Here is a 26630-nt window from a genome sequence, read left to right as displayed (position 1 = left end):
ACTAAGCCCGTGCGCCACAACTACTGAGCCTGCGCTCTAAAGCCAGCCCGTGCTCCGCAACAAGAGAAGCTACCGCAATGAGAAGCCAGCACACCACAACAAAGAGTAGCCCCCGCTCACCGCAACTAAAGCCCGCGTGCAGCAAGGGAGACCCAACACAGCCAAAAATAAATTTAAAAAAAACTTGAGTGGTGACACAGACCCTACAGCCCACAAAGGCTACAGTATTAACTTACCCTTTACAAGAAAAGTTTGCTGTATGCGCTCTCCCTAGGTTCCGTTCATTCTGGTAGCTTTGGTTACCATTTATACGCCAACGATTCCCAAAGTAACACCTTCTGTCCAGATCCCTTCTCTATGGATGGACCAGACATGACCATCCATCTGCCTGTCATTCCCACGTGCGGGAGTCACCAAGAGCTCAAAATGCACACGTCCAGACCAGCTCCTACCTCAGCCTACCCATTCTCACTAAGTGGCACCAATAGTCATCCAACTGGTCACGTGAGGAATTCGGAATCCTTGACACACCTCCCGCCCCCTAAACCAAACCCTTCAAAACAAAACCCAAGTCCCCCTCTCGTTTCCACCTCTACTGCCTTCCGCCCTTCTCCAACGCACTCACAGCTCTCATCCAGGACTACAGCAGTAGCTTCTAAAACGGGTCTTTATAAGGCGTAAATAAAACCGGGCAAGCCCCGCCCGAATTGTGCCCTGAGTCTCTCAACCTCCCCCCGAGGCGCGCACACGGCCGGGCTCTGCTGCACCCCAGCCTGACCCTCGGCCGGGCTGCAGCGCCCTCACGACCCGCTCAGATCCAAGACCTCGGCGCCCCGCCCTCCGACCCAAGGCCGCTCTCTGCGGCGCCCGGAAGATACGTCAAGAGGCGGGGCTACATTTTACAAACGGAACCGTGACGCTTTGCGTTTTCTCTTTCCAGCCAGCGCCGAGCGATGGGTGAGTGGTTTTCTGCTTTGGGGCCGCGGCTGGGGAACGAGTTCAATCCGGCGCCATCCTGCCTCGCAGCCCAGCCGGGAGCGCGGGCGCCCGGGCCCCGGGCAGCGAGCCTCCGCGAGGAGGATGATGCTCGGGCTTGGGCCGCCTGGGCCGCTCCGGGGGCCGCACGGACCGGGGCCGCGAGCGGCACCATCATGGCTGCCAGGGTCGGGACGGGAAGGGGCCGGGCCGCACGCGTGTGATGACAACTTGGAAATGCTGTGACCTCCCGACTGCGCTATGGGGGAGCCAACCTTGGAGAGCTGAGCGTGCGGCCGCCGGCGCGGGGCGTTGGGCTGGCGGGCCCCGGCCCCGGGCTCCCTGGCTCAGGCTCCCTCGCCCCAATTCCACACGTAGGCATCTCTCGGGACAACTGGCACAAGCGCCGCAAGACCGGGGGTAAGAGAAAGCCCTACCACAAGAAGCGGAAGTATGAGCTGGGACGCCCCGCTGCCAACACTAAGGTGCGTGCGGGGCCTCACCGCCCGGGAGGTCTCCCACCTGCCTTCCGCGGTCCGCCGGAATCTTTGTGGGGCTCTGCGATTTGCTGTAGGGACTAGGCGGCCTCCTCGCCTTTGCGTGTTGGGTAAATACTGAGAGATTGCATGGTGACAGCTACTGTGTCCTAGTGGTACCTGCAGGGCGCCTGGAGCGAGTGGGCTCTTCAGTGATAGTCAGAAACCTGGAATTTTTGTTGCACGGAGACTTAATTTTCAGTGTTTGGAATCAGGTTTTTCTTCTTGGAGGTAACTAGAGTGATGAAGAAGTATCCTTAGGCGTGGTTGTGGCCGTCTTGGTCACCTGTGTGCCACTTGCCAATGCTAGGACTTGTCATAGTTACACTGACTGTTACCTCCGTCCAGCTCGGGTTCCCTGCCCTCTCTCTAGCTTCTCCTTGATAACGTACTTCCTGTCTCCTTGTGTTTTCTAGATTGGCCCCCGCCGCATACACACAGTCCGTGTGCGGGGAGGCAACAAGAAGTACCGGGCCTTGAGGCTGGACGTGGGGAACTTCTCCTGGGGCTCCGAGTGTGAGTGAGGCCCTGCAGGCGTGGGTGGGAACTCAGCACTTAAACCTTTTCTAAGCTTCAATAAGTGCTTTTAGCAGGAAGTCCATGGCCTGAACCAAGATACTGAAATTTTTCCTGTTGAAAGACCTTGAGGTTCTGGAGCTTTCTCTCCATCCTGTCCTGCCTCTTAACTTCTGTAGCTTCAGGGATTGGGGCTGAATCTAGAGACCATGTATGTGTGGGTGTCAGCCACGTCTGGAAAGATGGGTTTGTGGAAGATGAGCTTATACCCTATGGCTCTGTAAAGGCTTAGAGTTCCCATCTCCTTAGGCCCTGCTAGGGTGCGGGTGGGGGACAGTTAACCTTAGGTTCACATGGCTTGATTCTGAATTTCTCCTGTGAGCAGGTTGTACACGCAAGACAAGGATCATTGATGTTGTCTACAATGCATCTAACAATGAACTGGTCCGTACCAAGACCCTGGTGAAGAACTGCATCGTGCTCATTGACAGCACACCGTACCGACAGTGGTACGAGTCCCACTATGCACTGCCCCTGGGCCGCAAGAAGGGGGCCAAGCTGGTGCGTGTTTGGGGAACCAACGTCCTGTGGGGGGAGGGGAGGCCGCCCTGATTCCAGCCTTCTTGTGATGAAAACTCTGTCCAGATCTGCTACTAAAGGGAGAGATGAAAGCTTTTAGTGCTGAGGAAGGTGGCAGGGGCATGGGATATGCAGTGTTGAAGGCTATGACATTCCTTCCCTGAGATAGGGTTTGGGGAGGCCCCACTAACCCATGTGTGTTTCCTTTATTCAGACTCCTGAGGAGGAAGAGATTTTAAACAAAAAACGATCAAAGAAAATTCAGAAGAAATATGATGAAAGGAAAAAGAATGCCAAAATTAGCAGTCTTCTAGAGGAGCAGTTCCAGCAGGGCAAGCTTCTTGGTGAGATGGCTTTTGCGTTTGGCAAAGGGGAGGGTCCCAAGATACGGTGTGCCCTCTGTGGGCTAGAGAGTTTGGTAACATCACACAAGCACAAATCAGAATATTTGGTCATCCCATTAGTTTGAAGCTGAAATGGAAAATAGTGGGCAGGAGCCCATAGGCCTGAGCTTGGTTTTTGCCTCTGAATTTCAGGAGTATTCTGAGAAGTCTGTGTCCAGGCTTAGGGGGTTGTCTTAGTGATGAAAACTTTGTCCAGTTCTGCTACTGACTTTAAGTGATGATAAAGTATATCTGAGGAGACAGTGGGCTTCATGCCTGCCCCCAGGATACCTGGACCAACATGGACTCCTAAGGGGATACGTAGTGTGGGTAGGCCCACAGTGTCATTTTGCTAAGGACCACATACTCTCTTGCAGCTTGCATCGCCTCAAGACCAGGCCAGTGTGGCCGAGCAGATGGCTATGTGCTAGAGGGAAAGGAGCTGGAGTTCTATCTGAGGAAAATCAAGGCCCGGAAAGGCAAATAAATCCTCTTCCTTCCTATCTTAGCTCATGTTATAAAGGTGTTCATTGTTCTATGCCCTGTGTCTGAGAATATTTGATTGTTTGGCACACAGTAGAGTGCCCCAACTCCCTTTGCCTGCCTCCGTTTGCCCAGGCCTATTATGTGCCTTTCTATAGCAGGAGGAACATTTCTCACCCCTAAGGCTGAGTTTCAGTGGCATCAGGGATGTGGCATGCAGGCTGAGGAGAGACTGTATGAGGGAGGCATCCCAGCACGGGGCCCCCAACAGTATTGGGCTGTTGACTGGACCATGATTGGAACCTGAAACCATGCTGCTTCTATAAGGTTCTCTTAGAGACCCTGTGTGCAGACCTTGGTTTTAGGGGTTTATTACAGGTTCATGGATGGTCTAGAAACCTTGAAATTGTGTTCCAGATTTCTGCATTGTTAAACAGGTTATACACATTGACATAATCTGTATGCTGTCAGCTTTTGGATGTCTTTCTGAAGTTAATTTTCCTTTGAACCCTAATCCTTTCCCCTCTCATTACTCAAAATTATGTAATATTACCAGTGATGGCTGCTGAATCTCTAAGGGTCAGCTCTTGTCTTCAGTTTAGCTACATTGTCTGTCATCAACTTTTAAAGATGGTTTAAGCTCCATCTTTCTAACTAGCTCAGACCTACTTGACACCTGCATTTGGATATCATAATCGGACTCTAAAGGTCACCATGTTCAAAACTGATCACGTTCTTCAGCTTTCCCTTTTTAAACAGTTTCTCAATTATTTGACTGCAGCAAATAGTGGTCTTCATATGACAACATAAATCTTAAGGTCATCCTTGGGTCATAACTCCCACATCTAATGTCACCACATCTTGTTGCTTCAACCTTTAACACCACCTCTACTGTTCTGGTCACATCTCTGCATCCTACTTGCTCTTCTGTTGTCCCCAGTGCAATCCCAGCTATCAGTGATCATTTTTAAAGATACGATTTTTTTTTTTTTTTTTTTTTGCGGTACGCGGGCCTCTCACTGTTGTGGCCTCTCCCGTTGCGGAGCACAGACTCTGGACGCGCAGGCTCAGCGGCCATGGCTCACGGGCCCAGCCGCTCCACGGCATGTGGGATCTTCCTGGACCGAGGCACGAACCCGTGTCCCCTGCATTGGCAGGCAGGCTCTCAATCACTGCACCACCAGGGAAGCCCAAGATAAGATTTTTTTTTTACAGGACATCCCATCTCAAAATTCCTACCAGATGGTACGGAACTCAGTGGGACGTGGTCCCTTCTATAGTGACTGCCATCCTGGCCTTACTGAACATATGTTCACTTACTATTCCCTGTGTTGGGAATACTTTCCATCATATACCCACATTGCTTATTCCTTCCAGGTCTTTGTTTTGTTAGTCTAGTGAGTTCTTCCCTGATCACAGGATTTTAAATTGTACTCCCCTCCATGCCATATCCTTTGCCCCTGTTTTTTCTCCTTATCTCTTAATTTGGCATAAATTTTGCTCGTTTTATTTGCTTGTCTTTTTTTGCCCTCTATTAGAATATATCTCCAGGGGAACAGGGATATGTTTCCTGTGGCATCTCCAATACCTGGAAAAGTACATGGCAATATACCAGGCACTCAAGTATGTGCTTAAGTTAATGAGTTCTAAAGAAAAAAGGTTTTATCCAGTTTAAAGTTGTTGGAAAGCACATGTCTTAAGAGCTAAAGAAGTACAAAATCTAATTGGTCCATCACCTTGGCTAAATTGCAGACTTCTGTGAATAGACGTTTGGGAAAGGTGAACCCCCTTTTCTAGTACAAAAACTTAAGGACAAAAAGTCAGTCCAGTCCTCTAAAACCTTACCATTGGCTCTGGGGAGACCTGGCCTTGGCCTTCCCACCCAGTGATCTTCCCTTACCACCTGAACATTAGCTGATGTTTGCTGAGCTGTGTGTTGGGCATGGCACAGCAACACTTTGCCTTCATCTTCTAATTTGAGCTCTACAAGGCATTGATGTTTATTCCTCCCCTCCTTCACCCTCTAGTCAGTCCGTAGGATAAGGGGTTCTTTTTCTAAAGAGCCTTGAATTCATCAACTATCCATCTGCACTGCCTTCATATATGACCGTTCTTACCCTGGAGCAAGGCTACCTCTTCTGTAGACCCAGCAAAACACCTCAGGTTCCGTCTGAGTGAATGGTGACCACAAGGTGCTTTGTCTTCACAGTATAGATTTGTCGACCAAGGCTGAGAAAAATTCAGTATCCCCTGTCACCCAGCAGGAAAGTAGAAGCCAGCACTGTAATCCTGTCAGTCAACAGGAGGCTGCGCGTCCTCACAACCTCTGCCTACACTCTTCATGCCTCCCTTCCTTTGAATTCTGGCATTTGTCTTCCTTTGGCCTTAATGTTCAGTTTTGGCATTCGCCAATTTTTTCAGTGGTGGCTGAGCTTAGAAGGCAGGAATCTTAGAGAAAGTCAGTTTAGCAGCAACTCTAATATAGTGCTCTGTGGGGCTGTTTTCCACAATGCCCCGTCTTACTACCATCAGCTGAGTGCTGCGGTCCAACCGCAGAGATGGATGGACCTGCAGCTTTCACCCCTTAAATTGTCCTTTTTCCCTGTTTGGTTGGTGGGAGCAGAGAAGGGCTTGGTTCAGATGCTGGAAGTCTAGGCTGGGTGGTGTATGACTACCCTCACGTCTCAGTTGAATCAGCTTCAGGGCAGACTCTCAAACCCTCATCTTCAGTCCATTGGCAGAGCATGCCAATTCAGTTTTAAGCAATTTTAATTGCACAGTAATAAATACATTTTCATTGTAAACAAAATTGAATATGACAGATGAAGCAAAAGTACCCCAGCACACACTTTGACCCCTCATGAGAGTGAGGTTATCACAATAAGGAATATCCTAAGCATCTTTTTATGTATGACTCAAATTGTGATCCCTGGGGCAGCAGCAGCAGCATTCCCTGGGAACTTATTAGAAATGCAAATTCTTGACCCCATCCCAGATTTAATGAATCAAACGCTGGGAGTCGTACCCAAAACTTTAACCAGCCCTTCAGTGATACTGATGCTCCCTCAAGAACCGGCCTAGCCCCGCATTGCGGAGGAAATTAATCATGCCCCTTGGCTCTAGTCCTCTGTACCTCGCCTCTTGTATCCTAGCTTCACCTCCCCCAAGCCAAAATGGATGCATTCCTAACTCTGGTTCAGGCTCTTCTGCCCTTTCAAGGGTTGTCCCTAAGTGCTCCGGCTTAGGGTGCATGGAAGTGTTGCTCTAATAGCTCCGGAGGGCCTAGGGGAGGCAGCCAGATGGCCCGGCCCCGCTGCCTCTGCTTAGGGCTCCTGAGCCTTGTCCCCTGACCCCGACGCCTCCTCCTCCTCGATGCGGTCCGCGGCTTCGAGGTCGCCGCCCTCCTCGGCCCGGAAGCGCAGCAGGTGAGGGGTCCGGGGGGCTCCTCGGATGCGGCCGAAGTTCCGGAGGCTGATGGCTGGCGAGGGCGCTCCTACGCCCAGGAAGCGGCTGAGCAGCGGGGTCTGCGCGGCAGTCACCGGCCGGGCTGGCCCAGGGGACGTCTCCACCTGCAGGCTCTGCTCAGGGTCGTCGCTAATGCTGCAGGTGGGCGGGAGGGCGGTGTGAGTGAGCCTCTGGCATCTGGGGGACCGGCTCCCCAGAGTGGGGCCTGGGGCAGGAGGGACCGAGTCCTGGGCACCCCGGAGGGTGGGTGGGGAACTGGGGCCCATGAGCTGACTCAGGTCCTGCCTCGGCCTGCGTGGGCCACTCACCGCAGGTTGAAGGTGGAACCCAGGAAGGAAGGCCGCAGTGACTCGGCCACAGTGGCCACAGTGTAGGGCGGCTGCGCCGAGTCTTCATCCCAATATGGGTCCTTCTCCGCAGGTGGCAGGTTCTGGTACATGTCATCCACGGAGAGCAGGGACACCTGGGGCGGGCAGCGGGTCACAAGGATCCCCCTCTCCTGCATACCTGGGCTGAGAGCTGGCAGGGAGGGAGAGCCTGACTGCCAGTGAGCTGCCACCAGACCCCTAATCACCTGCAAGTTGCGGTCTATAAGCTTGTTGGTTTCAAAGTCGTCATCATCCTCACCAAAGGGATTGATGATCTGTTCTGCCACCTGCAGGTGATGGAGTGTTTTCTGGGCTTAGAGCCCTATTTTCTAACCCCAGAGTTGGGGTGGGCCCTGGGCCCATGTCTTGACCACCCGAAGTGCCCACCTTGAGCCAGCCAGCATAGAAGAAGAACTGCAGCAGAGTGGTGAGAGGCACGTACATGTCCAGGTGCCCCAGGGCTGGCCCTGGCTCCAGAAGCTTCTGAGGTTTCGCAGCCCCTGCCTCTGACTCCACGAACTGGCGGCCAACCAGGGAGAGGGCAAAGAAGGAGTATACTGCTATGGTCACCACCTGGAGAAAGGGAAGCCAGGCTAAGTGGGGCAGGGAGAAATGCCACCCCTGCCCCAAGGGCCAGTGGCAGATCTAATAAGTATAATAAAACATGTAGCAAGATGTGGCAGCACCAGATAGGAGGGGATCATCTTAGTGGGGGGTCCAGGGAGGCTTTGAAGATGAGCCTGTGGCTGTTGAGTGTCTCACTGGACCAAACTGCCCCAGGGCAGGTACCATCTCTAATTCTCGGTGTCACACACAGCACAGGACATACAGTAGGCACTGGGACTGGGGAGGTGAGAGGCAGTTACTTGGGTGTAGACGAGGGGGATGCTGATCCAGTCATAGTGGAACAGCATGCTGCACTTGGCCCGGTACTTGTTCAGCTCCTGGTGGAATAGCAGGAAGAGGAAGTCAGTGGAGGTGAGGAAGGAAGAATGGGGAGGGGACAGGGGAGCCCAGCACACGTTAGGCCTGGGCCAGGTCTAGAGGCTCATTCTGCTTTCAGAGGTGTTGTCAGGCTGGGGTGACTGTGATGGAAAGCAGTTTAGCAAAGTAACTGCAAGGACAGAGCCTGGAGCCAGGTCTGAGGATGATTCCCAGCTCCACTAACTAGCTGTGTGACTTGAGCAAGTTTCTTTTCACTCTGTGCCTCAGTTTCCTCACTTCCTCACACTTGCAAAAGTGTGCTGTACATAATTGGCACCATGTAAGTGTTAAGCACTAAAATTATTATTCCAGTTTGCAAAACTAGGGGGAGGAGGGCAGATGGGTCTGGTCCTAGGCTGACTCACTTCCAGGAGCAGGCAGAGAGCAATGTCATCACGGATTCGCCCATCCCTCCGGGCCTGGGCCGCCAGGTTGGTGAACCAGACGCAGGGGATCCAGTACTTATTGAAGTCAGATTTCAGGCTCTCAAACTTTTTCCTCTCTTCCTGGGACATGAAACCTGCAGGGATGAAGTGAGAGGGATGAAGACTCACTCATCCTTGTCCCCGGGGACTCACCGCCTTGGGGCCCTGGAGCTCCCCCTAGTGGTCAAACCTCCCCTCCCAGGAGGCCCGGGAGGCAGGTCCGGTCCCGCCCGCTCCAGGGCTCCCCCAGCGCGGCACCTGCGTCTGGCTGTGGGCCGCGCACCTGCGTCCACCACGTGCTCCATGGTGGGGAAGCGCTTGAGCACGCGGGTGCTGACCGAGCGCAGCACCAGTACCGACGCGAGGTTGGCGTAGCGGATAAGGGTGCGGCGCAGCAGGCGGCCGCGCTGGTCCACGCCGTGCACGCTGGCCGAGATGACGCACATCAGCTGGTCCGGCAGTGGGATGCTTGTGTACTGGGCCCACCAGCGGTTCACCACCAAGGTCACGTAGAAACCTGGTCACCATCATGGGTAGGGGGGACGGGAAGGCAAGATGGAGGTCTCAGGAGTCAGCGTGTCCTGCCCCCACCCAGAGCGCGTGGTCCAGGCCAGGTGGAACCAAGGCAGGGGGAAGGACACATTGGCTCCAGCACCCTGCCTCTCTGTCAGGGGGACAGCCTCTTCTTCTTGGTCCCTCCCTGATGTACCAACCCAGGCAGGGAGGAAGAAGAGTGCAAACCTCCTCAAGCAGAAGAGAAGTGATGGTTCAAGTCCAGGCAATGGTTAACTCTGAGCCCTGCTTCACATGGGGGTCGGGAGGGAGGTGTCACCTCTCTCCAGTTCTCCTCCAGTACCCAGAGTGTTGTGAAGCCAGCAGGTGGCTTGGGCCTTGTTTGGAGTGAGGGTCCAGCACGTGATAGGCAGGGCCTAGTCCTCTGGAAATCCTGGACCCCACACGCAGCTCCCATGCCTGCTGAGCCTGCTCTGGTTGCCCTCCAAGCGGTTCCGCTGGGGTAATTTTGACCCTCAGAGCTAGCAACCCAACCCAAAGGTAAGGAAAGATGGTTAGGGGGCTACAAGGGAGAACCCCTGGTTCTTTGAACTTACCTAGTACAAAGGACAAGGGGATGAGTTCTGCAGAGCGGTTGCAGTATCGGGCCACCTGAGCATACACAAGCCTCTGTTCCTGGGTCAGCAACAGCCTGGGGAATGTCAGGTGAGGCCTGGGTTAGAGGGAGGTAGGCAGCCTAGTCACCCGCAGGCCAGCCCTGAGACCCTGCCCTCACCCTCGCACCGGTAGGTGATGCTGAGCAGAGCATACAGGGCGATGAATACGAGGAACTCCTTGTAGAGGAGCTTGTAGATGCTTCCCCTCCAACGGAGAAGCAGGCCAGAGAAGCCTCCGAAGCGGGCCTCCGCTACTTTGAGGGTGTATGAAACCGTCATGGTGCTGCGGGCCTGGGGCAGAAGGTTACAAGAGCTGCTCCCAGAGCTGTCCTTCTCCCCCAGCAAACCTCCTTAGCCTGCCTTCTCATCACCCACCTTAGATCCCCAGGCAACCTTCCTTCAACTCTGGTCACCCGCCACCCCAGCCTTCACCCTGTGTCAGTAGACAAGGGGGAGGAAGCTGCAGAGCAGACAGAGCACACACCCACCCCCTAGAACTCAGTGGTGTGTGGGTCAAACCAGGATGAGGTAGGGCAAGGGGGAGCTGAGGTTACACCCTCTCACGCATGAAGCTTCCCCAAGCTCCTCTTCCACTTGCAGGGCTAGGAGTAACCGGGTCCTGAACTGCTGAGGACAGGAGATCCAACTCTAGCCCAGACCCATGCACCTTGGAGTCTTGCTCTCGAAGCTGATAGCTGGTCTCTCAAGGCCCAGGGCACTCTCACCCGCACCCCACATCTACTTACCTGCTCTGGACAGCAGCCTGTGCTGAGGAAGGGGAACTGGGCTAGCCTTCACCCCACAGCACTTAAGTACCTCCTGGGCCCATAAAGTTTGGCTGGACTGAGGTTATCATTGATGGATTGAGGCTGTCACCCAGCTTTCCCTGGTGCTGGGAACTGGATGTGTCTCCCTATGCCTGCAGGGCTGGGCTGGCCTTTGAGTGTCATAAATGCCATCATCATTGACCCCACAGTTCACACCATGTCCTTGAAGCCAGGGTGACAGGAATTACTGTCCCAGCTCCAGGTGAGAAGACAGATGCATGATTAAGTGTTACAACAGCTGCTGATCGCAGAGCACTGACTAAGTGCCAGGCACTGTGCCAAACACCACTACATCACACCTCTGACCTGTCCTGGGAAGCTCCTTCCCCCACACTGTGAGCTGGTTCTCAATGCAAGTGTTTTCTGAAGAGAGGAAGCATGGAGAGGTGGTTAGGAGCACAAGCTTGAGAGACAAACCTGAGTTTGAATTCTAGCTCTCTGTAACCTTGTCCAAGATACCTAATTTCTCTGAACCTCAGTTTCCTCCTTTGCAAAACAGGATCAATAACTCCTTCCTCACAGGGCAGTTGGTAATATTCAGAGAAACAATGCCTGGAGCCTGGAGCATGCAGGCATTTATCCTGGGCGGCTGTTACCATGAAAAGCCAAGTCTTTTCCCTTTGGTTTCCACCTACTGGTCCATCCACTGTTTGCATCCCAGAACCAGGCAATCCTGCAGAGACTGAGAGTCAGAGACCTTTCCTCTGATGCCTGTCCTGCCTGTCCCTGAGCCAAACAGTGCCAGGTCCTGGCTTTTAATCTGGGTATAAGGCCTCTGAGATGCCCCCCACTTCCACCTGCCATCACCAGCCTCTGGCCTCACTCCTTTTCACTGCTCCTTTGAGGTCCATCCTTGCATAAGTTAATCATACTGGCCTATAATCCATCTACAGAGAGATCTCCCCTCCAGCCCATGAAACCCTTGAGGACAGGATTGCATCTGATTCATCTCAGTAAAGCTGGGGAGGACTTGAACCCAGGCAGGCTTTTCTTTTCTTTTCTCTTTCTTTCCTTTCTTTTTATTCTATTTTTTAAATTTTTATTGGAGTATAGTTGATTTACAATATTGTGTTATTTTTTGCTGTACAGCAAAGTGAATCAGTTATACATATATCCACTCTTTTTTAGATTCTTTTCCCATATAGACCATTACAGAGAATTGAGTTCCCTGTGTTATACAGTAGGTTCTTATTAGTTATCTATTTTATATATAGTAGTGTGTCTATGTCAATCCCAATCTCCCAATTTTACCCCCCCCCATCCCCTTGGTTTTCTACATCTGTGACTCTACTTCTTTTTTGTAACTAAGTTCATTCGTACCCTTTTTTTAGATTCCACGTATAAGTGATATCATATGATATTTGTCTTTCTGTCTCTGACTTCACTCAGTATGACAATCTCTAGGTCTATCCATGTTGCTGCAAATGGCATTATTTCGTTCATTTATGTATGTAATACATCTTCGTTATCCATTCTTCTGTCGATGGGCAGTGCTTCCATGTCTTGGCTATTGTAAATAGGGCTGCAATGAACATTGGGGTGCATGTATCTTTTAACCTGAGGGGTCCCCCTCCCCAATTTTTATAAGAAACTCCCTGGATGAGCAAGGTCTGGAAGCCAACTCATGGCCTGACAAGTTATGTTCTCCTTCCAGGGCCCAGGTGAGATGTCCATATGTGGAAAGAACAGGACTCCATGTGTGTGTCCTGGAGGTCTGGAAGACCCAGGACCTGACCTGGGAAGGGCAAGATACCAGCTATTTTGGCCATGCAGCCCCTTCCCAAGCTCTGATCTGTGACTTTTCTAGAGCATTCTGGGCTGCTTACCACTTAAAGAGTCTCTGGTACCTGGGAAGCCAGGCCCTGGGACTGTGGGAGCTCAGGCCCTGAAGTCCTGGTAGCTTCTCTCTGACAGTGCTCCCTGAGGGCAGCCCAGCTGGCTGCATTTCAGACCTCAGCCCCCATCCCCATGTGAGGCCCCCTCACATCTGCCTGTTACCAACTCTCTGGATCACTGGGCTGTGAATTCCCACAGAGCTGTGGGTAAAGGTACAGAACCTGAAGACTCGCCCCAGGAGGGAGCAGTCCCCAGGCCCCACCCAGCCCCTCCTTCCTCGATCACTTTATCTCCCTTCCCAGCTGCTGTCAGGTCCCTTTGGTTTATGGTCCAGGAGAGGGAACCACTCCACCTGTAAATCATTTTCCCCACCCTTCTTTATCCTCCTCTGGCTCTTGCCTCTCCGTCTCTTCCAGTCCTAACCACCAATGCCCACTCCCCTCCTCACAGCCAAGAGCTGTATATATATATGACTTGGCAGTTTACAGCATGGAGTCTGGAGCCAGACCGTCCAGATTTTTAAATCCAGACTTCACTGTGAACTACCTTTGTGACCTTGACCTTGAGCAAACTGTTTAACCTCTCTGTCCTTAATTTCCCCTTGGGGAAACCGAATGATAGTATCTATCTCACAGAGTCGTTGTGACTGTTAAATGAATTAATATTTATAAAGCGCTTGGTAAGCATGAAATGCTACTGTAGCTATTAGCATCTCTCTTCTTTTTGGTCCAGCTCTTTTACTTCCACCTCTGCCACCACCAAGGACACCTGAGATCTCCTTATTGCTGAATCCAGTCGGCCCCTCCTGAGTCCTAACCTTACTTGGTATCTTTCATTCTTGAAAGACTCCCTTGACCTCTGTGACCTGATACTGTCAAGAGATTCTGACTCTGAGCTGTCACGGGGCAAGGAGTGTGGGATACGTGCTCAACTAGCAGCGGGCCTGAGAGCATCCTCTGGGGGATGGAGACCCAGAGAGGTCAGAAAAAACTCAGCTTGGGCAGGGGTTGTGAGAGTCTTGGGGGGAGGAGAAAGGGCACTAGTAAGAGGGACAGGGAGACATGGAGTAGTATAGGAGGACAGATGCAAGGTCAGAGAACTATGGCTCTGAGAAAACTCAAGCAGGGGAATTTCCTGGCAGTCCTGGCAGTCCAGGACTCCGTGCTTCCACTGCAGGGGGCACGGGTTCGATCCCTGGTTGGGGAACTAAGATTCCCACATACCACGCAGCCAAACAAAAAGAAAAAGTCAGGCAATGATGAATAGTGGAGTCAGACATCTTGGGTTCAGATCTTGTCTCTGCCCCTTGGTAGCTGCATATGACCTTGGGCAAGAGGCTTAGCCCCATGAGCCTCGGTTTCCTCATCTGTGAAATGGGGATAATAATCACATCCACATCATAAAGTTTCTGTGAGCAGTCCAGAAGATAAATGCTTAGCCCCATGCCTGGTATGTGGCAGGTGCATAAAATCCCTTAATGGCAGCATATGTTACACTGAGGGAGGAGGCAGAACAGGCTGCCAGCCCCTCCAGTTACAGCATCAGGAGGATGTCCTCCTGATGCTGTGGCTCCCGGAGGAGGACTCAGGAGCCTTGTTAACCTCCCAAGGGGAGGAGCCAGTGATGGTTACGGAATATGCCACCCCAAAATATGCCACTCTGGCATATTGATTATTTTGAGCTGTAGGCACTTGAAAAACAGCAAATGCAGGGAGAGGCTTTCTCTGAACTCCCCTTAACTGCCTAAAGACAGAGCCTCCAAAAGGAACTCAATGGTCATAAATCCCCTTCCTGGGAGTTTCATCTCATATCACGGGAGAGGAAATTAGAATTCTATATCATATCCAGGCCACTTTTGTCATAAACTCTCATACCTCCCATTCATTCTTCTAAGGGCCCATTCATCTTTCCTAGAAATTATTTACTCTCCCCTAAGAGGCCTACATTCCCCTCCCCCTTTCTCTACTCAGATGGTACTTTTTAAAAAAAATTTATTTTATTTTTGGCTGTGTTGGGTGTTCGTTGCTGCGCTCAGGCTTTCTCTAGTTGCGGCGAGTGGGGGCTACTCTTTGTTGTGGTGCACGGGCTTCTCATTGCAGTGGCTTCTCTTGTTGCGGAGCACAGGCTCTAGGTGCATGGGCTTCAGTAGCTGTGGCACATAGGCTCAGTAGTTGTGGCTCGCGGGCTTAGTTGCTCCACAGCATGTGGCATCTTCCCCGACCAGGGCTTGAACCCATGTCCCCTGCATTGGCAGGCAGATTCTTAACCACTGCGCCAGCAGGAAAGCCTACTCAGATGGTATTTAAGCCTAAATTCTAAGCCACATGGGAGAGTTATCCATTTTTCCCTGGATATCTCCCATGTATACATAAGCTCTACGTGTTAATAAACTTGCTTTTTGTTTTTTGTATTGTTCTTGTTAATCTCTTTGTTGAAGAGTCCTGTATGGGTTAATTTGTTAAGGGAATCCAACTTTAGGTAGTGTCGTTGGGGAGACCTCTCTGAGGTGGTGACATGTGAGTTAAGCCAGAAAAGATGAGAATGAATGAGTAATAAGTAAAAACTAGGGGGAAAGTATTCCAGGCAGAGGGAATAAATGTGCAATGGCCCAGAGGTAAGAACAGGTATTATGTGTGAGGAAGAAAGAGAAGGCCTGGCTGGAGCAAAGTAGACAAGAGGAGATTGTTTAGAGAGTTAGGCAGGGCCTGATTAGGGGGAACTTTATAGACAGTTGCAAGGATTCTAGATTTCATTCTCAGAGCAATGGGAAACCACTGAAGAGTTACTTGTAAGAAATGTACCAACTAATGTGAGATGATAATAATAGGGGAAATTCTGTGTGTGCAGGGGCAGGGGCAGGGGGAAGTATATGACAACTCTCTGTACTATCTGCTCAATTTTTCTGAAAAATCTAAAACTGTTCTAAAAAATAAAGCCTACTAATAAAAAATACAACACTGAAAAAAAAAAAAAAAGTCCTGTATGCAAACCTAAGATGGATGGAGCTTTGACTTCTCCTAACCCCCAGTACCTTAGATTGTGACTGTATTTGGAGATACGACCTTTAAAACGGTCAAGTTAAAATGAGGTCCTGAGGTAGACCCTAATCTGATCTGACTGATGTCTTCAAGAGATGAAGCAATTAGGACACACAGAAAAAGATCATGTGGGACTTCCCTGTGGTCCAGTGGTTAAGACAAGACTCTGCGCTTCCACGGCAGCAGGTGTGGGTTCGATCCCTGGTCTGGGAACTAAGATGCCACATGCCGCGAGGCACAGGGTTGGGGTGGGGTGAGGGGGGGCTCCGGGGGGGCTCCATGGGGCTCCAAAATAAAAAAGATCATGTGAAGTCAGAGGGAGACTGACACCATCTACAAACCGAGAAAGAGGCCTCAGAGGAAATCAATCTTGTCAATACCTTGATCTTGACCTTCCAGCCTCCAGAAGTGTGAGAAAATAAATTTCTGTTGTTTAAGCCACCTAGTCTGTAGTATTTTGTTATGACAACCCTAGAAAACTCATACAAAGACATTTTGCTTTATTTTCCAAATATGAAATTGCAATATCAGGACTTCCCTGGTGGTGCAGTGGTTAAGAATCCGCCTGCCAATGCAGGGGACATGGGTTCGAGCCCTGGTCTGGGAAGATCCCACATGCTGCGGAGCAACTAAGCCCGTGCGCCACAACTACTGAACCTGTGCTCTAGAGCCTGCGAGCCACAACTACTGAGGCTGCGTGCCACAGCTACTGAAGCCCACGCACTTAGAGCCCGTGCTCCGCAACAAGAGAAGCCACCGCAATGAGAAGCCCGCGCACCGCAACGAAGAGTAGCCCCTGCTTGCTGCAACTAGAGAAAGCACAGCAACAAAGACCCAACACAGCCAAAAATAAATAAATTTTAAAAATTGCAGTATCAAATATGCCTTATCAAACTATACATGCTTCAGCCCCATTTCCCCTGTGGATTTGCTTTTTCTGGCCTCACTTCTACCATCTACCCCCCTAGAAAATTGCTGACCTGTAGAATAAAGACCAAACTCTAGAGTATGGCAGTTAAGGCCTTCCTGCCCACCCCCATTCCCCTCTCCCCCTCACTCATCTGAACTACTAATATTTCTCCACCTCTCTGGCTGGTTTGTTTCTCCATTCAGGGGTCATGGAGGGCAAGGTGAGAGAAGCAGGCTCTTGTGGGCCTGATGAGGGACTGGGTGGGATATCCATATGGTGAGAGGTTGAAGTGGAGATGAGACTAAAGGCAGGGAGTCCAGCAAGGTGCTGTAGCAATTATCCCAACCTGAGAGACTGTGACCCAGATTAGGGTGCTTGGGGAAGATGGAGCGAAGTGCATAGATTTCAGAGATATTTGGAAGATAAAACTGACAGGAATTGGGTACTCAATAAATATTTGTTGAATTTCCTGGCTACTGTCTCTAAAGTAAGCTCTTTGGTTGCTCCTATGTTTAGTTCCTTCACAGCACTTTTCACAGCCTGCAGCTACCTTGTTTATATACTTGCCTATTATCTGTTTCCATCAAGCAGAATGTAAACTAAATGAGGGCTGCAACCTTGACCAATCTTATACACACAGTGCTTGGCACTTACTAGGTGCTCTCAGATCTTTGAGGACTGAACAGGTTAATAATTGATTGGATGGTATAGAGTGAGCAGAGAGGTGAAAGGACAAGCCCAGGAAGAAGCCTGTGATCCTGGGATTCAGAGGGGTTAAGATCCCACCTTTCTACCACCCCACACCAGTCAGAATGGCCATCATTTAAAAGTCTACAAATAACACTTTTCATCACGTAAGAGGCTGTGGAGAAAAGGGAACCCTCCTACACTGTTGGTGGGAATGTAAATTGGTGCAGCCTCTATGGAAAATGGTATGGAGTTTCCTCGAAAAACTAAAATAGAGTTGCTATATGATCCTGCAATCCGACCCCTGGGCATATATCCAGAGAAAACTATAATTCGAAAAGACACATGCGGGACTTCCCTGGTGGGGCAGTGGTTAAGAATCCACCTGCCAATGCAAGGGACACGGGTTCGAGCCCTGGTCCGGGAAATCCCACATGCCACGGAGCAACTAAGCCTGTGCGCCACAACTACTGAGCCCACGCGCTGCAACTAAGGCCACGCACCTAGAGCCCGTGCTCTACAACAAGAGAAGCCACCGCGATGAGAAGCCCACACACCGCAACGAAGAGTAGCCCCTGATTGCTGCAACTAGAGAAAGCCCATGTGCAGCAACGAAGACCCAACGCAGCCAAAAATTAATTTAATTAATTAATTAATTTTTTAAAAAAAGAAAAGACCCATGCACCCCAGTGTTCATTGCAGCACTATTTTCAATAGCCAAGACATGGAAACAACCTAAATGTCCATTGACAGATGAATGGAAGAAGAAGACGTAGTACGTATATAGAGTGCAATACTACTCAGCCATAAAAAAGAATGAAATAATGCCATTTGCAGCAACATGGATGAACCTAGAGATTATCAATCCAAGTGAAGCAAGTCAAAAAGATTAAGACAAATACCATATGAGATCACTTATATGTGGAATCTAAAATGTGACACAAATAAAATCTACGAAACAGAAACAGACTCACAGACATAGAAAACAGACTTGTGGTGGCCAAGGGGGAGAGGGCATGGGGGAGGGATGGATTGGGAGTTCGGGATTAGCAGATGCAAACTATTATATATAGAATGGATAAACAATAAGGTCCTACTGTAGAGCACAGGGAACTATATTCAATATCCTGTGATAAACCATAATGGAAAAAATATGAAAAAGAATATAGATGTATAACTGAATCACTTTGCTGTACAGTAGAAATTAACACAAAATGGTAAATCAACTATACTTCAAATAAAGTATATTTTTTAAAAAGTCCCCATCTCTCTGTCTCTGGCCCTGGGAACGGTGGGCATAGACCAGATTTAGGGGTTCAGATGGCCCGGGGACCACCTGCCCAATTGTCTATTGCTAGATTTGAGAAAATACAATTCCCATTCCTCACTTTCTGGCCTCTGGCTGCTGACCCAGGGCAGTGGTTGTTTTCAGGGAAAGGGAATAGGCACTCCTCCAGAACCTGAGATCTGCCCTTCAAAGGTGTGGATGTGGGTAGCGAAAGATGTGGCCTGGCTCATGTCAAAAGCCTTGAATGCCAGGCTGTTTGACCCCAAAACTCAACATAGCAGCCCAGGCCTCCACGCTCCTCCCCACGCCAGGCAAGCCCAGCTAGGCGCGTGCAATTCCTCTCAGGCCCTAAGGGGGGCAGCACTGGCCTGAGCCTGGGGGGCTTTGTCCAAGGGCGTGGCCAGTGCCAGAGCGCGCAAATTCCCGCGCACTTAAGGGGGAGTGTTGGTGACGAGCTCAGGCAAAAGCGAGCGCCGCCCCTGCCTCTGTCCTCCAGGCTGGAACGCTAGTCCATCTAATTGCCAGGGGGATTCCCCAGATGTCCAGGCCCCTTCGGACCTCAGCATAAGCCCCCAAGGATGAGGGAAAAGAGGACCCCCATTAGAGGGACTCTCAGTCACCAGGTAGGTAGGGGACCGGGGACACAGCTGGCTCCTACATCCTGATGGCCAGCAGCATGGTGACTAGCGGTATGGCTACGTCTTCAAGGCTGGAGCAGGAAGCTGGGCCTCCGGGTGCATGGGTGGGAGGAGGAGCTTCTTGATGACGTAAGGCCCGAGGAAGGGCGTGGCTTTTTGGTGACTCGCCTCCAGGAAGGGGGCGGGCTCTTAATGACGAGACGCCAGGGAGGGGGCAGGCGTTCATTGATAAAAACGCTGGGCTCTCTCGGGCGCGAGCGCCGCGTAGCAAATCCAGCCAGCGCCACGCGCTGCCGCGGCCTGGCGGAAGCCAGAATTAGCCGGGCCCGCGCAGCGCCACACCGCCCTCATGGAGCCCGCGGCCGGCTTCCTGTCCCCGCGCCCCTTCCCGCGTGCTGCCGCCCTGCCAGCGCCCCCCGCCGGGCCCGGACCTCCTGGGAGTCCCATGCCGGGACCTGAGCCGGAGGTGCTGGCCGGGCCGCTGGCGCTGGACCCTGGGCGCCTCATCACTGACCCGCGCAGCGGCCGCACCTACTTCAAAGGGCGCCTTTTGGGCAAGGTGAGCTGGGGGGTGGTGTCAGCGAGGGTAGAGGGGGACCCTGCCGGCCTCTTTGCCCGCGCGGGGCGTGGCAGGGGCGTTTGGCCTCGGCGCGGGAACCTCTGCTGGCCTGCCCTGGCGCTCCCCTGGAGCGCCCTGCCTGATGCCCCCTCCTTATAGGGGGGCTTCGCCCGCTGCTACGAGGCCACTGACACAGAGACCGGCAATGCCTACGCGGTCAAAGTCATCTCGCAGAGCCGCATCACCAAGCCGCATCAGCGCGAGAAGGTGAGCCGGGACCCAGTCCCAGCAAACGACGGGTGGGGTGGGGACAGTGGCGTGGGAGCCCTTTGCGGATGACAACCCCGCGTCCCCACTGCAGATCCTAAACGAGATTGAGCTGCACCGCGGCCTGCAGCACCGCCACATTGTGCGTTTCTCGCACCACTTTGAGGATGCTGACAACATATACATTTTCCTGGAGCTCTGCAGCCGAAAGGTGAGGGATGGTGATGGAGGTGGGGGAGGGAATGGGGACCTTAAGACCCAAAGTTGGAGCCCTGGTTTTCCTCAGCAAGCACAAGTGGAGGGAGGATCCGGGAGGGCAGACGAGGGGCTGAGGCAGTGGCTCTCTGCAGTCCCTGGCCCACATCTGGAAGGCCCGGCACACCCTGTTGGAGCCAGAGGTGCGCTACTACCTTCGGCAGATCCTTTCCGGACTCAAGTACTTGCACCAGCGAGGCATCTTGCACCGGGACCTCAAGCTGGGTGAGACTCCTGGGCCAACAGGATGGGGGGTTGGGGAGGCAGAGAAAAAGGCGTCTGACACATTTCTCTACCCCGGTCCAGGAAATTTTTTCATCACTGAGAACATGGAACTGAAGTTGGGGGATTTTGGGCTGGCAACCAGGTTGGAGCCCCCGGAGCATAGGAAGAAGTGAGTGTTTGAGGAGGGGGGTGGCCACAGTCTGTGTGACACAGATGACGTGCGTGACAGACACTAAATATGTATGTGGTAGGCACGATGACTGCCTGATGTGTCTGTGTAATAGATGGGAAAGGATGATGGGCTGTGTGTGTGTGTGTGTGTGTGTGTGTGTGTGTGTGTGTGTGTGAGATGGTGGCAGTGGCAGCCCGGGTGAATGGGAATGATGGAGAGGCTGTGGGTCCTCTGTGTGTTTAGTCCCCGAGACAGATGGGTGTAAGGATTCTTGGAGGTGTATGACTGATCCTGTGTGAATGTGGATGGTGACATAAGAATGTGTGAGATGGACTGAGTGTAGGGATGGTGGGACATGACACCCCGTGTGTCACGATAACCTGCTGTGGCAACGAAGACTGGGTGTAAAACAGATAGCATGTGTGGTAGTTGAGTGTTTATGGGGGATGTGACAGCTGGTGTTGGTGTGTGTGGCACAGACCATAGGAGGTGACAGCCTGTATGGGTGTCTGACAGACGGGAGTGGGGGAAGGAGGAAGGGATCAGTGATGGACCCTCTGTTGACCCTGGAGGAGGGGGCTGGGTTGGGGGTCAGGGCCTCCCCCTGTCCTGCAGAGCAGCTGAGCAGCTGGGCCAGGCGGGTGGGCAGGGACTCAGCTGCCATCCCTGGCATCCATTGTCTCAGAACAAGCAGGAGTTCTCTGGCCTTTGGTGACAGGCAGCTGCTTTGTCTGGACTCACAGTGGGGGCAGGGATGAGGGGCCAGCCAGGCTGCTTCTGAACCTTGTCCTCTGCTCTTCCCTACCCCCTTTCAGGACCATCTGTGGCACCCCCAACTATGTGGCCCCAGAAGTGCTGCAGAGACAGGGCCACGGCCCTGAGGCAGATGTGTGGTCCCTGGGCTGTGTCATGTGAGTCCCAGGGTCATGTGCACACAGGGGGTACCCAGGGAGGCATATGTTCCACTTTACTCCTGACCCCCTTTCTCTGCCCCCCAGGTACACACTGCTATGTGGGAGCCCCCCCTTTGAGACAGTTGACCTGAAGGAGACATACCGCTGCATCAAACAGGTTCACTACACGCTGCCTGCCAGCCTCTCACTGCCTGCCCGGCAGCTCCTGGCCACCATCCTTCGAGCCTCACCCCAAGACCGCCCCTCAATTGACCAGATCCTGCGCCACAACTTCTTTACCAAGGTTTGTGGCCCCCCAGACATGTCCAGTCTGCGGATTCCCAGGGGATTGAATGGGAGCAGGTGACAGGACCCCTGCACTGCTCTTCTCTGCTCACACGCCTTCTCTCTTCAGGGCTACACCCCCTACCGGCTCCCTGTCAGCAGCTGTGTGACAGTCCCAGACCTGACACCCCTTAACCCAGCTAGGATTCTGTTTGTCAAAGTTACCAAGAGCCTATTTGGGAGGAAGAAGAGTAAGAGTGAGTCTGGGATGTCAGTGGTTTTGAGGGTACAGAGCGGCAGGGGGCTTGTCAAGTACATGTGAGGGTGTGAGGCTGAGTCCCCGGGGAGAGCGTGTATTACACAGGCACGTGGGGATGCCTAACAGTGTCATCCTAGCGGGAAGCAGGGGGGCTGGACAGGGTTCTGAGGATTCTCTCTCGCCCCACCCAGATAAGAACCATCCTGAGGAGCGGGACGAAGTCTCCTGTTTGGTGAACAGCCTCACTCGGATGTCCATTGGCCGTCAGGGTGCCAGGCCCGAGGTGAGGTGCTCATGTGGACAGTGTTCCCCTGACTCACCCCCACCCTAGCAGCTGCGGGAAGCCTGGGATAAAAGAGGCTGATGAAACATCTAGCCTCGTGGTGGCCTAATTGGCTGTGTCTCATCAGCCAGGAAGGGCTGACCTGGGGTGCCCCGGGTGCCAGGGCAGGGCCGGGCCATGGACTCTCAAGGATTTGGATTTTGGGGCCTATCTCACTCCCTTTCTCCACCCAACCCTCCAGGCTCCGGCAGCTTCAGGTCCAGCCCCCGTCAGCCTGGTAGAGACAGCACTTGAGGACAGTTCGCCCCGTGGGACACTGGCGAGCAGTGGAGATGGTGAGCCACCAGGAGGGTGAAGGGTGCTAGAGGTTGCTGGGCCTGAGAGCAGGCCCAAAGGGAAGGAGTGGGTGGAGAGTCACTGTCTAGGACCTTGAGGACTATTGCCTAATTCTCAGTGCCCTGTTCCCTTCAGGGTTTGAAGAAGGTCTGACTGTGGCCACAGTGGTGGAGTCAGCCCTCTGTGCTCTGAGAAATTGCCTGGCCTTCATGTCCCCAGGTGAGGCTGGGGTCTGGTGTATGTGAATGGTGGTGGGAGTTCTTAGACTGGGAGGCCAGGAACAGGTCCTCATTCCTTCCTCTTCCATGACAGCTGAACAGAACCCCGCTCCCCTGGCCCAGCCAGAGCCTCTGGTGTGGGTCAGCAAGTGGGTTGACTATTCCAACAAGTTTGGCTTTGGGTATCAACTGTCCAGCTGCCGTGTGGCCGTGCTCTTCAACAATGGCACACACATGGCCCTGTCAGCCAACAGAAAGTAAGTGGTGTCTTGGGGTGTCTTGTATCCAGCCCACTGTACTCAGCAGGGCTGTACCTTGGTGTGTGCTCCTGGGCTCCCGGACCTGCAGTCTCTCAGGGGAGGGGCGTGGGTACAGGGCTCCATCTGACTTCTGTCTCCATCTCCTCCCCTCCAGGACTGTGCACTATGACCCCACCAGCACCAAGCACTTCTCCTTCTCTGTGGGTGCTGTGCCTCGGGCCCTGCAGCCTCAGCTGGGTGTCCTGAGGTATTTTGCCTCCTACATGGAGCAGCGCCTCATGAAGGTTTGTGGACTGGGGTGGAGCACGTTGAGGACGAACACATCCTGATCCCTTTCTGTTCCCCTTTGGGGGTGGGTGGGGGAGGGGATGGGTGCTGCAGCTAGAAGCTGAACCTCTAAGGGAGACATGAATGGAGAGAGGACTGACTCATGTCAGACAAGTGACCTGCCCCTGCTCCCAGGGTGGAGATCTGCCCAGTGTGGAAGAGGTGGAGGTGCCCGTCCCCCCACTCCTGCTACAGTGGGTCAAGACTGATCAGGCCCTACTCATGCTCTTTAGTGATGGCACCATCCAGGTAAGAGCTCCTCTTGGAGTTGGGGGTAAGGTCTGGGAGGTCCAGGGTGCTGGGGAGGAAACGGTCTGGGCCTTAGGCCCTGATCAGTGCCACCCTCCTGCACACAGGTGAACTTCTACGGAGACCACACCAAGCTGATCCTCAGTGGCTGGGAGCCCCTCCTTGTGACTTTTGTGGCCCGCAATCGCAGTGCTTGTACTTACCTTGCTTCCCACCTTCAGCAGCTGGGCTGCTCCCCAGACCTGAGGCAGCGGCTCTGCTATGCTCTGCGCCTGCTCCGGGACCGCTGCCCAGTCTAGGCCCCAACCTGCGGGGCCGGCCACCACCCAAGCCCTCAGGCCTGACGCCTGTGCCTGTAAGGCTCTGGCCCTTGCCTTTGTGGCCCTCCCTGTTCCTTTGGTGCCTCACTGGGGGCTCTGGGCCGAATCCCCCAGGGAATCAGGGACCAGCTTTACTGGGGTTGGAGGCGGCCTCCTACCCCTTCTCCAAGAAAAACCTAAGCCTTAGCCCCCCGCTAGGGGGCGTTATTTATGGACCACTTTTATTTATTGACAGACATTTATTTATTGGGATGTGAGCCCCAGGGAGGGCCTCCTCCTGGTATAATAAACCGTTTTTGCAAAACTCGGGGGAGTCCTCACTCGCAGTAGAGCCTGTGGACCGTGGCCACAGCGAAGAAGGAGGCGTTGGTGACCGCGGCCGTGGCCAGCCTGTCGCGGGCCCAGTCCTAGAGCGCGCGGTTGACCACGCACATGCCCTGTCCGGCGCGCGGCCCCAGCACCACGCTGCACACCAGCTTGTAGCGCGGCGGGCTGAGCTCGTGCAGGCGCAGGCGCACGTGCACCAGCTCACACAGCTCCGGCGCCAGCCGCCCGGCCTCGGCGTGGGAGGAGCACGCTTCGCGCAATCCTGCCTCCAACGCCGCTTCCAGGGCCTGCTGTGTGTACGCGGCCTCACAGCGCTCCCGTGGCGCCGACTCCGTGCGGTACGAGGGCGCTGCTCAACGGGCGGTCGCCAGGGGTAAGCCAGGGGGCAAGGGGCCCAGGGATGGGCGCCGACCCCGAAGACCTGCGCCTGGCCCGGCCCGCGAGTTGCGGCGCGAAAAGGACGAGGCGGGACCTAGCACGGAGCCACGGCGGGAGGCCGGGCCCGTGCCGTCTGGTCGGGTCTCATCGATGCTGGGCAGACGGCCTGGAGGCTGCGCTGGTGATTGTTTCAGCCCATGGTCTTTGGCAGCCTCCTCCTCCTCGTAACCGGAGGGCACAGGCCTGCCAGCCGTGGACCTGCCGGCTGGAAGACCCACGCTTGGACGGGATGGCCCTCACTGGCCATCTCTGTACACCATCCCGTCTCTTACTTAATGATAAGAGTTTTTAACCCCTAATCCCTTCTTACCTGTTTTTTTGGGGACAGGTGAATCAAATAGTGCGGGGCTGCGTGGATTCCTAGGTGCTTAGAGGGTTAAGGGCTGTTAGGGACACAATAAGGGGAGAGATGCTGCTCAGACTATCATCTTGCTATCCCTGCCCCCTGAGCTCCACTTTCCTTGGGCACTATGGAGGTTAGTTAAATGAGCTCGAAGTACACCTCCTTTTCTCCCTTCCACCTGACTTCACCAGCAGGAGAAGGGGGAGATGTATCTGCCCTCTGCCTCAGCCTAGACAGTGGCGCCTCCACCCCCTGACCAGAGGGAGGGACAGACAGACCCAACTCCTTCATCCCCCACAGATCCTTCTAGCCCTGTGAGTCTTGAATCCAGACATCCTCCACCCCTACCTGCTCTTACGGTGGCTGGCACAAAGATCCCTACAGCTGGCTGCGGCTGGGGCCAGGTGACTCAGGATGGTCCTTCCACTCTCTGCTTTTGGCTTCCGGCCCTACCTCCAGAATCACTTCTGGGATGGCTGCCCTCTTCTCCCGAAGCTCCTCAGACACCTGAGTCACCTGTAGCCTTTGGCCTCCAAGCTCTCTCCTAACAGCCCTTGCCTGGCTGGCCTGGCTGGCAGGTGGGAGGTTAAGGGCCCCTTGCCTTTGTTGTGGAGTTGCCATGGGTTACTGGGCAAGCACTCCCCTCTTCCCGGTTCCCTCTTTCCTGTCCTGGCTCTGGCTTAACCTGGGAGTGTGCCTACTATGAGCACGTGCCAGGTGACTGAGTCATCAGGGGAGAGGGATCAGCGGGGGCTTAGAGCCCAAGGGCATACAAGTCTGACTGAAGGGGCAGATGTAGAGAGGGGCTCTGGTCAGATTGGTGTCCCCCCACCCCAGAGCTCTTGACCCACTGTCCATTTCACCCCTTGTGAAGACTGGCTCTCCACTTGTCAGCAAGTCTCAGAGGGCCTGGGATATGGGGAAACCCTGAGGCTGTGGGGGAGGCCCCTCAGAAATCCGGACCTGGGCCTACGGGAAGAAGCTCCCCCACCCCCGCCCCCGGCCCTGTCATCTCCCCGTCAGCCTCAACTAGGGCAAACGTTTTCCGTTCCCTGTGCCTAGCTAGGGTGTGGCTCGGATGACTTCCTCAATTCAGGGCTGGGGGAGGGGAAGGGAGACCCATCCGAATACAGACCTGATGCAACAGTGATGACTCCACTCCTAAGTGCACCCTGCTGACCTCAATGCCCTGGGGCTTGTCCCCAGCTATCCACACCTCTTGTGTGCCCTACTGCTCAGATTGCCGACCCCCCCCCACCCCCCGTTCGGTTGCATTTCAGGGATGCCAGAGATCATGACTCCTCTTTCAGAGGTGACACCTCCTCACCTGACCCCTCTCTGGGAGCAACAGGACTGCCACCTCCCAAACAAGCCAGGTCTGGGCCCTGAAAACGGTCCATAGGGACAAGGACTTTCCCCGCTGAGGGGGGTTCCCCAGGCCTGGCTAGCCCGATCTTGACCCTGTATGCCTGTTGGGGGGAGGGTGGGAGGGGGCAGGGAGTTTGAA

The 26630-nt window shown here is 53.6% G+C and overlaps 4 protein-coding genes across 5 annotated transcripts; 2 read left to right on the top strand and 2 right to left on the bottom strand.

The window, feature by feature from the left end:
* The first annotated feature begins 891 nt into the window (after nucleotides 1-891).
* RPS8 (ribosomal protein S8) lies at nucleotides 892-3527 on the top strand. Its single transcript, XM_082675858.1, has 6 exons — nucleotides 892-957; nucleotides 1354-1460; nucleotides 1928-2027; nucleotides 2413-2588; nucleotides 2821-2950; nucleotides 3367-3527. Exons 1-6 carry the CDS (start codon nucleotides 954-956, stop codon nucleotides 3474-3476), a joined length of 627 nt encoding a protein of 208 aa, XP_082531984.1. The 5' UTR covers nucleotides 892-953; the 3' UTR covers nucleotides 3477-3527.
* Nucleotides 3528-6795: 3268 nt separating this feature from the next.
* On the bottom strand, nucleotides 6796-10162 carry BEST4 (bestrophin 4; the record flags this gene model as incomplete). Its single annotated transcript, XM_082661679.1, has 9 exons — nucleotides 6796-7072; nucleotides 7246-7400; nucleotides 7512-7592; nucleotides 7693-7878; nucleotides 8172-8249; nucleotides 8655-8809; nucleotides 8998-9231; nucleotides 9824-9918; nucleotides 10011-10162. The coding sequence occupies 9 exons, from the start codon at nucleotides 10160-10162 to the stop codon at nucleotides 6796-6798; spliced, it is 1413 nt and encodes a 470-aa protein (XP_082517805.1).
* A 9279-nt stretch (nucleotides 10163-19441) lies between these two features.
* On the top strand, nucleotides 19442-24223 carry PLK3 (polo like kinase 3; the record flags this gene model as incomplete). 2 transcript variants are annotated; one of them, XM_082678959.1, is made up of 15 exons in its annotated part: nucleotides 19442-19666; nucleotides 19826-19933; nucleotides 20028-20144; nucleotides 20284-20413; nucleotides 20495-20582; nucleotides 21401-21496; nucleotides 21584-21782; nucleotides 21894-22020; nucleotides 22214-22305; nucleotides 22547-22640; nucleotides 22777-22860; nucleotides 22954-23116; nucleotides 23274-23403; nucleotides 23582-23695; nucleotides 23803-24223. In XM_082678959.1, 15 exons carry the CDS (start codon nucleotides 19457-19459, stop codon nucleotides 23992-23994), a joined length of 1944 nt encoding a protein of 647 aa, XP_082535085.1. In that variant the 3' UTR covers nucleotides 23995-24223. The 2 variants fall into 2 exon arrangements, with proteins under 2 accessions (XP_082535085.1, XP_082535086.1); XM_082678960.1 differs by having other exon boundaries at nucleotides 19457-19666; nucleotides 20284-20582.
* Nucleotides 24224-24332: 109 nt separating this feature from the next.
* On the bottom strand, nucleotides 24333-25744 carry DYNLT4 (dynein light chain Tctex-type 4; the record flags this gene model as incomplete). The annotated part of the gene is given in 4 exon segments (XM_082668949.1): nucleotides 24333-24422; nucleotides 24426-24695; nucleotides 24699-24978; nucleotides 25506-25744. Coding segments are annotated over 4 exon segments (879 nt in total).
* Between the last annotated feature and the right edge of the window lie 886 nt (nucleotides 25745-26630).

Source organism: Grampus griseus (genome assembly GCF_964374135.1).
Source record: "Grampus griseus genome assembly, chromosome: 1".
Classification (NCBI taxonomy): Eukaryota; Metazoa; Chordata; class Mammalia; order Artiodactyla; family Delphinidae; genus Grampus; species Grampus griseus.
This window is presented reverse-complemented; position numbering and strand designations above follow the sequence as displayed.